The 10492-nt window shown below is 52.2% G+C and overlaps 1 protein-coding gene across 2 annotated transcripts in view; it reads left to right on the top strand.

The window, feature by feature from the left end:
• The first annotated feature begins 636 nt into the window (after positions 1–636).
• PHF2 (PHD finger protein 2) overlaps positions 637–10492 on the top strand; it is a 53282-nt gene continuing 43426 nt past the window's right edge. For both annotated transcript variants that reach the window (XM_066558222.1, XM_066558221.1), the window contains exon 1: positions 637–1142. In XM_066558222.1, the coding sequence (XP_066414319.1) occupies positions 1045–1142 (98 nt within the window). In that variant the 5' untranslated portion in view covers positions 637–1044. The remainder of the gene's footprint in view (positions 1143–10492) is intronic.

Raw genomic sequence — 10492 nt, 5'->3', positions numbered from 1 at the left:
AGCAGAGCTGGTGACTTTAGAAGCAGAAATTATACAAATAGAGAATCACAGGGTGCTTTGAGCTGGAGGTGACCTTTAAGATCATCTCGTTCCACACCCCAGTAAATGCCCCAGGTGGTTAAACCCCCACTAAGATCATGTTACTGAAGAGAAAGAAGCTCGTTCTTTTGGGTACTTTAGATGTGGACCAGCCGCGCTGTGTATCTGGCTGCCCCCCTCCGCACGCCCAGCCAGGCGTTGTTCCCGCGGGTCACACCGCACTTGCGGCCACTTCTCCGGGCTTCCTCGCCCTTGGGGCGGCCCGGAGCCCCCCGCTCCCGCCGACACCCCGCTCCTTGCTCGGGCTCTGCCCGCTGTCGCAGACAGACACCCCCGGCCGCCCCGAGCGGGGTCTCCCCCTTCGCACAGCCCCCGAGCGCTCCGCGCTCCCGGTGCCCCCGCACCGCCCCCCAGGCCCCCCCGGCGGGGCGGGCGGGGGCGCTCGGGCTGGGGGCAGCTCCCTCCCGGCAGGCGGGGGTTAACAAAAACACGCGTTTTCCGCCGAGCCCCCGCCGCGCCCCGGCCCCGACCGGGGAGCCCCGCTCCGCCGCGCTCCGCTCCGCCCGGCCCGGCCCCGCTCGGCCCCGCTCCCTCCGGGCTGACGCAAGGCCGGGCCCGCCGGGGAGGCCGCGCCGGGCTGTCACCAGGGGGCACCGCCGCGATCGCCGAGCACCGGGAATCACCATCCTGGAGGGACAACAACAACAACAACAACAGAGAGCCCCGGCCCGCGGCGCCGGCGGGCGGCGGGACCTGGCCATGGCCCCCGGCTCCGGGCAGAGCTTCCCTGTCCTCCGGCACCGCTCGCCCGCCCCTCTGGAGCCCTAAATCCACTATCGCGGTTTTATAGCGTTTTTTATTATTTTGTATTATTTCTGGTTTTCCGCTCTCCCCTTCCTCCCCCGTGCCACCCCCCTCGGCGCCTCGGCCCCGCCGCGCTCCGCTCCGCTCGGCCGGGCGGGCGGGCGGCCGCGAGCGGAGCGGATCGGCGCGGTCGGCGCGAACATGGCGACGGTGCCCGTCTATTGCATCTGCCGGCTGCCCTACGACGTGACCCGCTTCATGATCGAGTGCGACGCCTGCAAGGACTGGTTCCACGGCAGGTAACGCACCGCGCCCGGCACCCCGAGCCCGGCCCCGGCCCCGCCGCCCCCGGTGCTCCCGCCGCCGCGCTCCCTCCCGCAGGCCTTCCCGGAGCGGGGAAGGAGGAGCCGCGCTTCCCAGCGCCGCTCCCGCGCTCCCCGCGCGCTGGTTTTGTGTGTTTTGTGGGTTTGGGGCCGGATTCCCGACACAAAGCTGCTCCCCCCGCGGTGACACCGGAGCCCCGGGGTGGCGGGGGCCATTGTGCGCGCCCGGGGAGGGGATGGGGCCGCCCTGCGCCGCCCGCCCGCGGCTCCGCGCCGCGTCCCTCCCGGAGCCGGGCCCGGGGCGGGGAGCGAGGGGCCGCGGCGGCGGCGGCGGCTGCGGGGCTCGGCCGCGCTGTCAGCGGGCTCGGCCCCCGCGCCTCGGCCTCGGCAGGACTCGGGCACCTTGGCCGCGGCTCCCGCAGGGTGTTCCCCGGTGGCAGGGCGGCCACGGCCGGGGAGGGCCGGGGGCTGCGGGGAGCGCCCGCCCTGGCAGCCCCTCGGCGCCGGGGCCGGGCGGGGCGGTGGGAGCGGGCGGGGGAGTCCTCGCTGGCGCAGCGCCCGCCCCGCGGCCCCGCCGGGCAGCGCCCCCGCCCCCGGGGACCCCCGCGCACCCCCGGCCCTGCCCGAAACCGGGGCCTGCCGCGGGGGGAGGCCGCGGGCAGGGGAGCGGCGGGGAGGCCGGGCGGGGCGGAGGACTCGGCTTTTCGGCTCGTTTCTCCCCAAAGCGCCTCCCGGCGCGCAGACAATGGGCGGCCGCGGCGGAGTTGCGGCGGGCGGCGGAACTTCGGTGGCGCCTGGTGTGATGAGGGCGAGGGCGGCGACTGGGGACCGAGAGCCTCAAGAGCCACCGCACCGCCCGGGCAGCCGTGCCGGCGAAGGGGGTCACTGGGCGAGAGGGGGTACACGCGGGGACAGCCCCCCGACAGGACCCCTCGCTCCCTTCGGATGTGGAGGAGGAGGAGGATGGAGTGTCAGCGGCATCGCAGCAATTCCCCAGGAATGATTGAAGTGTAAAAAGTGCAATTAAAATCAGGTAAATCACCTGGATGAGCGCTTTTTACGACAGGGGTCCAGTCAGGTTAGGCTGTCGCTCTTTCATCGCAAGCAGCGCCCGGCAGAGTCTCCTCACAGCTGGCGGACGAGGCGGAGGCGAGAGGCTCTGCCTGGTGCGGCTCACGGATGCTCGAGCGGGCACTGGGGCATCCGCGGATCTTCCGTGCGCAGAATAAAGGACTCCAGACGCTTTGCTGTGACATTAGGAATGATGTTCTACCGTTTATTTTAGAAGCTGTGTAGAAACAGGAAGGGAAATACAGAAATAGACAGCCCTAGTGGCAGTGCTGGCGGAAGGGTGCTCCGCACGTGTGGTCCGGGACAGGAGCTCGCACGAATCGCGCTGGCCCGTGCCACTGAGGACTCGGGCACAGATGCTGAGGTGAGGCTGGAGAGAAGCCTCAAGCATGTGCACTTGAAACTTAGACACTTTAAAGACATGAAAATAGTAAGATTTTCAGGCAGAGTAACGGCAGAGTGAATTGCTGAAGAGTAAACAGCGACAGGAGGTAAGCTGCCTGCACAGGATGGTGAATTCCCATTGCAACTGACAAAGAGAGGTTGCTTGAGGCTGATCAACCAAATGATCATGTTGTGGGCAGCTCAGGGTCAACAGCAAGAGAAAAGGTGTTTAATTTTGTGGCATAAGGGACAGAAATGATTTGTAGTGCTGCTGGGGATGGGGTGTTGTACTCTTTTTCCTTAGTTTATAGTAGTGCCCAGAGATTGATTTTTAGAGATAAAAAATGAGGAGGAGTTCACTTCTCAAAGTGTCAAAGCCTGAGATAGTTGTATCAGAGAAGTTCATGGAGTATTAGGAGCAAGCAGCTTATCTATGACACTGTTTGCTTTACTTGGTAATATATAAGTAAATAAATAGGAAAAAAAATCAGGATTTAATTGTATGAAATCGTGTCTGTCCCGGACACTCAAAGCACTGATGTTAATGTTTATACAAAACTGCAACAAAAATATTCAATGTTATATAGTACTGCAACAAAAAATACAATGTTACATAGGTTCGGCAACCAAACATGAGCCAGTGTGCCCAGCTGCACAGTGCTCAGGAGGATTGCCTAATGTTTTAATCATACTTCTGTTTCTTTTTAACATGATGTACAGTGTGCAATTCAGAAAAAAAAATGTGTCATTTCTGGTTTGGTTTTGTCAAAGCAGATGAGGTGTTTTCATGTTTCCCTTCTGACAGGAGTTCCCAAATACCTAAAAGAAATATTTTTCATGGGTTATCCCTGCAGCAGTGGCAGTCTCCCTTTCATCTAAGGCTGGGTAATGTGTCTGTGGCAACTTCAGCAGTTCTGATGGCAAATTGATATTTTGAAAGTACCTAAAGTGTGTTAAGCTTATGCAATGTAGTTTAGAAGTTGGACACATGGCAATGGAGCCCTCTCCACTTCTGGGACAAATGCACTGGGGACTCTTGGACACTGCTGAAGTGTGCTGAGCCATGGAGCTGTTGGTGTGTTCACAGAACCCTGTGACTTCTTGTGAAACTGAGGTTTGATGATTCCCGTTCTCTCTGTTTGCCTGAGCTGCTCCAGACAAGCAGCTTCCAGCTGTCTGGAAAGGCCAGAGATGATCTTAGAGGCAAAGGACACTAATGCCAAAGCGGGCACAGGGCTGTTTGTCTCCTGTCCATGTGCAGGTGTTTTCTGGTGTAGCTGTTTGGACTGGTGAAGTCTCACACACCTCAGTGCTCTGCTCTGAGCACCCAGTCTGGTGCTCTGTGATTTCCTGGCCCCTCCATCGCCTGTGCTGGCTCCTCTCCCCTTGGGTCCCATCCTGAGGAGGAGTCCTGGTGTTGTTCTGCCTGGTAGCAGGTCTGCAGGCAGCAGGGACAGCCAGGGTGCCCGACTGGTTGGCATGGGAACTGGCTCTTTGAAGACCAGGAAAGGAGGAGGAAGAGGGAGTGGTCTTGATGAGTGAAGAAGCTGACACTCAGCAGTTGCCATGGGTCACTCTGCTGCCTCAAGGGTCGGCCTGGCTGGATGGAAGGATTGGTGCCAGCTGTGCCACGGGCTGTGGGCCAGGGTCCCTGGGCAGCTGCTCGGGCACAGGGGATGCAGGACAGGGTCGCTCAGCTGTGTGCTGTGAGGAGCTCTGCCTTCTCCTCAGCTTGCAGGTGATGCTGCTGGCTGTCCGTGCCCAGTGACCCTGTGCAGGGACACCCTCCATTCCCCCTCCCGGGGAGCAGCTTGCTGGGGCTGGGAAAAGCTGTACATGATGACAGGTCTCCAAGTGTCTCATCTGCAATGGAAACTTTGTTACAAGGTTACAGAACCTTGTATCCAAGACAAGGCAAGTCTTTTTGTACCGGTTTGTTCAACTAGAAATCTGTACGGGGTTACTCATTACAGCTGTAGGTTAGGGGAGGTAAATTATTCATTTTCTCTGCAGTATTTTGTTACCTGTTCTTATAACCCACACCTGGTGCTGTAGGATGGGATCGTGCTCACTAAATGAAATAACAAGTATTGATTTTATTACCCCGTGTATATTTAAACTTTGAACCTTCTTGCTCCAGGCCTAGCAGTGGTCAATAACTTAGTAAAAGGTTTAGTTACCAAAAAGCAGCTCGTGCAGTTATCAGAGCAGCCTAAAGTGATGGTGGGAGTTACTCAGGATGCCCTGGCACCCAGAGTAAACGTGGCTGGGTTAAGAAAAACACTTCTCTGCTACACTGCAAAGCTAAATTCTGTGTGTGGGCAGATTTTATGCTCATAACAGAGCATTCAGCATTTTCCCTTTCAAAAACAGGTCTGGTTTTACACGGCAGCATCTAATTCCACTCTTTTACCCAGGCTTATCACTAGCTATGGGCAAATTTGGAAATTTGGGTAAAATTTGAAGATGAGGATATCCTAAAACTAGAATGCTATTTGCTTTGGTTTTGTCACAGCAGAGGGAATCCCTGAGGTTAATCAAGCTGTGCCCAGAATGATTTCCTTTCATGTGCTGAGTTCAGATAGGACCAAAGTGTGTAAGTTTTTCAAATAACTAAAAATCTCAGCTTATTTCAATTTTTCCTGAAGAGTTAGTTGGCATGAATGACAGGCTCAGTTTTTCTGGGAGCCTGCCCACAACAGGTATCATGAACGAACCATGCTAATACCTATACTAGAATGCTTTTGAAAATCCGAGTCTAAGTAATACCAAGAGTGGACAGTAGTGTGGAAAGGCCTACATGAACCTCCTGGTACCTGAGAGCCAGTACAGATCAGAGAAGATTTTTGTATATAAAGATTCTTCTAATTCTAGAAGTTCTTACCCAGCTTTTACCTCTGAAAGGATAAAATGTTAGAAATATTAAACACAATTCATGTTTAATTTAAAAAAAAAGACAAAATACTGTGGTTTAATGAGTACTCTCCAGCAGCCCAAGCCTTCAGCTGCACTGTTTTGTGAGCAGCCCTGTGGGCACCTAGCTACCTGTTGAGCTCAGTATTAGTGGGATGGCAGCGTTATCAGCCATGTCACAACAGGGAAATGAGTTCTGCAAGCAAACGGGAACTTTTTCCTTAGTGCTGAATAGCTCCATAATAAAGGAAATGGGTAAAGATGTCTTGACAAAAATTATCAAAGGAATGTAACTTCATATGGGGAGATACTGGAGAAGAGAAAAAGTATTATACAATCACTATAAGGCTTTCCAAAACTCAGAGGCCACCATCTTTAATATTACCTTAATGTATTGCCTTCTTTCTGACCAATACAAATTTTGTAGTAGCACTGTAATATATTTACACTGAAAATAGAGTGTGTTCTCCTTGCCCAGATAGCCCTCTCTTGTATGGCAGTCTGTTGGTCTACAGTTCTGAAAATATTTTATTAAAACATGGTTTGTGGCTTTAGGGGTGTCTTATAAAGGTGCTCTGAAGCAGTGCTGGAGGTTTGTTTGGGCTACAGGTGAGCTGATGCTTTGGAATCACGTGGGTTTTTCATAGTGACCATGTCATGCATCTTATCAGTGACTGATAACTCTGTAATGTGGGTGTACATTATCAAATCTTACACTGGCTGATGGATACAAATAGTAAGTCCTTTCCAGGGTTTTACCTGAAAAAAATTGGCCTATTCACAGTCCATTTTACGACTTTATGCATGGCTATTTTTAGATGTTACTTGGCTGTTACATCCAAGTACCTCTGGTATACAATATAATGGCAATAATGTGTTTGGCCAATCTCACTAGGTCTCTCATGTAGATTTTTCCTGGGATGTTGGTCCCCCACCCTGTGTGAAGGCTGAGCATCTCCCCCCACCCCCAGAAGGGCACTCTCTGTGGGACAGGGGTGTCCTGGGGACCATGGTCTCCAGCAGTGTGGTGTGATCAGGCTGCAACATCTTGAGGCAAATGTGCCAGGGGAAGCTTCGATTGGATATTGGGGAAATTTCTGCATCAAAGGGGTTTTCATCCCTGGCACAGACTGTCCAGGGCAGTGGTGCAGTCACCATCCCTGGATGGATTTAAGAGAGGTGTAGACTGGGGACATGGTTAGTGCTGCACTTGGCTGTGCTGGGGGGATGGCTGGACCTGATGATTTTAGGGTCTTTTCCAACCCAAACAATTCCATGATTCCATGACCTCCTACTTTGTTCTGGTTCCGTGACCTTCTGCTTACTCTTCAGCCCTGGGACCCCAGCCCAGGACATCCAGGGATTAATATTTTCTCTCGGCCTTGGAGAGTGCAAGTCCCTCCTTGTTGCACTCTCCTAGGCCTTTGGAAGAGCTGTTGGAAGAGGCTGACAGCCTGTGCACGGCTCCCAGCCAGCAGCCCATGGAGGAGTTCCTTCTTTTCCTCTCAGGCACATCCCCAAAAACTGATGGCTGCTGCTTCTCCAGGTGAGGCCAGGGCTTAGTCCTGTTCTTACAGGCAGAGGAGGAGTGAGGGTGCTGAGTTTCCCTGGGTGTAATTGTGCCTAGCTTCCCAGCTAACCAGGGTAGACTTCTCCTGGGATATTCAGCAATTTTTAGTGCTTCATCCATTTGTTTTAGCAAGTAGTCAAGACAAGCAGAAAGTTAAGCAATAGTATATTTTGACAGGAAAAAATAAACCAGAATTGCAGAAACAAAGATATTTTTAAATTTCCTGTTTGCAATTGTCAACCCAGTAATATGGAACTATGTGAGAGCTGCCTTATTGTTTTTATTTAATTGCTCATGGATTTCATCGTGTTTTCCTCTTTTTGCAAAATACACAGTACATTTACTCTCAGAAACAGCATTTTGCCTCATCTGGCAGACTGGAAGGATGTAACAAGTAAAAAAAGAAGTGAAATATTTCTGCTAGATATCAGTAGCTGTGATTTTTTATTAAACCTCCATTTTTGCTGTTAACATCTCAATGGAAGGGAATGGAAATGTGAAAATTGACTGGAATGCTGTTCCTGTGCCATATGTGCTGTGTCCCTTGTGGCAGCAGCACACAGAACAGCCAAGGATCATTGTGCAGGAGCACAGTCCCCACAGCCAGGTTATAAGTGAGATTTAATGTCTTTATGGAGCATCTCAGCAAAGCCTCTCGGTTAGGGCAGGTGGGAGAAGCAAAAGGACTTGCAGTGCTGTTGCTGCTGGGCTTATGTGTTAACAGGGACAGTGTCTCCTGTATCACCATCCTATCCACTTGGGATTTCCTCTCCATTTGTGATCACTAAAAACCCTTAAATAGATTGCAGCAGTTACTAAGGAATGTGGAGGGTATCTGGTGTACTCTCCTCCTTTAGAGGAGCAGTTTATTGGCCAGGAGCAGGCAGGACCACTGGAACCCCTAGCTCCTTACAGGCCATGGGGACAGCATATGAACAGCATATATGAGCTCCTTCACACCCCAGAAATGTTTCCCAGGGAATTAAAGAAAGAAAAAAAGGAATTTTAAAAAAGCTGTCTTCCTGATACCTGAATGAGGACTCATTGAGTAAAGAATGGTAAACACATGGGGCTGCTAAGTGTTTTGTTCCATGGTCACTTCAGAAATCTGAGTCACAGAGGTGCCATCAGAAGCCACAAGAGAGCCCAGGTGCCGAGGCTGGGAGTGCAGGAGCCCCTTCTGACAGCCTCTTCTCTCTCATCCCTGCTCTTGCCTATGGAACACTGAGGTGCTACTCTGCAGCTGGTTGCTGATAAGGGATTCATCATTCCAAAGACTTGACTAATTCCTGCTCTGGCATTGTCTCTCAATGAAACTTCCACTGAAAGGTGAAAAGGTGGGTAGAGGGTTGGAAAAGGTGAGGATGCTATTTCCTTACAGGCGAATGTGGGGCTTGTTCTAAAAGAGGTGGATTTGCTCTTGTTGAGATGGCTGAGGAGGTCTTAAAACACTCAGATGTGTTCTGAGAAGATCCTATGAATTCACAGCTTTTACTGCCAAAGTGGTTCTTGGCAGTATTTGGAACTCTTATCCACCAACTCTTTTGCATCAGGACAAACACATTGGCCAAAGCTGTTCTTGAGGGAAAGGCAACACATCCACTTATGATTTGTCCCAATGTTTATTAGTTTATTAGTCTAAGAAATTTTTAGACTATTGCATGAGACTGTGACAAAGTTCATCCCAGTGGAATCACAAGGCGCCTGCGGTGGCTGCACAGCAGCTCCTGCTGAGGGATGCCTGCCCGCAGCTCTGTCCTTCCAGCACTCATGGGAAAGGCTCCACTCTCAGCCCAGGCAGCAGCACGCTGTTCCCCGAGCCCTCACTCCCAGCCTCCCCAGCACAGCCTCTCACCCTCTGCTCAGCTGGCACTGCTGCACCCCCACAGCCCCAGCTCCCGGTGCTGCAGAAGGAATGGGTGTCTGTCCATGGATGCAGCAATGTGCTTAGAAATCAAGCATTGCTGGAAGGTGTGGGAGTAAAACTGCAGGGGACTATGAGCAATACCAGGGGGGTGAAATGCAGCTGTGGGTGAGAAACTGTTACTATTCCTGATGCTGCTTGTAAATCACAGACTGGAGCACAGAGTCAGTGCGAGGCAGAGGCACAGTGTGTCAGGACGCTTTGCTCGAAATGGATGGAGAGGGCTCACAAGGACTCGGGTACATTATTTCCCTTCATTCTTTGGACACAGACTTGCACAGGACTGTTTGGAACTGAGCAAATGCTTTCAGAGACACCCCAGCCCCGCTCCTGGGCCCCGCCAGGCTTTGCAGGACCATTCTTCCACAGCACTGTCAGTGCCTGTGGCATTTTCCAGTTTTATCAAGTTTTACCCTCTTTTTGACATTGCACCAGATTGGCCAGAGAACAGGACAATTGTGCCCAAACACCTCCTGTAAAAGGCAGAGTGCTGAGGTTGGCTGCACAGTGGTGATTCCTGCTCAGCCCCACGGAGGAACACCTTAAATCTCAGGTACCTCGGAGGTTTGGGTGTAATCAGCTGTATGTGAGGTTTGGGTGTGATCAGCTGTGTGCTCCTCCTGCACTGCTCCTGCTCTCCATGAGCAGTTCACAGGGAATGTGGGGACATTCCTTTGCTTTGCAGGCAGGACACAGCCCACTGCCTCTGTGGGATGCTCTGGGTTACTGAAAAGTGGGAGTTCATGTTTCACATTCACTTGTGATGTTTGCAGACTGCATGGAGAGGGGAGCAGGTCAGGAAATGTGTGCTGTGAGTGACACCAGCAGGGAGGAGATGGTGTGAAGAGCAGTCCTGAACCCAGGGTGGTACTGGGCAGAGCCTTCTGCTCCCAGGTACCATCTGGGGCTGCCCTCAACTGGTGTTGGCTGCTACCTAAGTCCCATATACAGTTAAGTCCCTTTTTACCATACTGCTAAATTTTTCCATTTAAAAAATGTTGAACTGAAGTAGGTGCTGGAATTCAGTCCTACTTGAAAAATACCCAAAGGGCTGGAATGAGGTGGAGCTGGGGTTGTTCCCTCATGCTTCCAAAGCAAGGGGCTGTAGGGAATGATCTATACAACGTCACTTGCAGTCAGAACTGCTGTTGCCTGTAGTGTTCAACAATGAGCCAAGCCTTAATGTTTTTAAGTTCTCAGACCTAAGCTTTTTCCCAGGAGGATTTCTGCAGGGAGGGTGGGCACGTTTTGTTGTTTAGTTGGGGGTTTTTTGGTTGCTTGGGACTTTTTATTTAGAACAAGAAAAACTGTTGTTTTATGCTTTGGCGCAAGGAAGTTTTTCAGATACAAAGCACTCACAAATGTTCTTCAGAATAATTATTTCTGCTTTTTTGTGGTGTGAGAGTTGGTGAATGGTTTGAGGAAGGAAAACGTGTGTAAAGGAGGTGTTTCTGAAGAGCACTT

Source organism: Molothrus aeneus, chromosome 12 (genome assembly GCF_037042795.1).
Source record: "Molothrus aeneus isolate 106 chromosome 12, BPBGC_Maene_1.0, whole genome shotgun sequence".
In the NCBI taxonomy this organism is placed as follows: domain Eukaryota; kingdom Metazoa; phylum Chordata; class Aves; order Passeriformes; family Icteridae; genus Molothrus; species Molothrus aeneus.
This window is presented reverse-complemented; position numbering and strand designations above follow the sequence as displayed.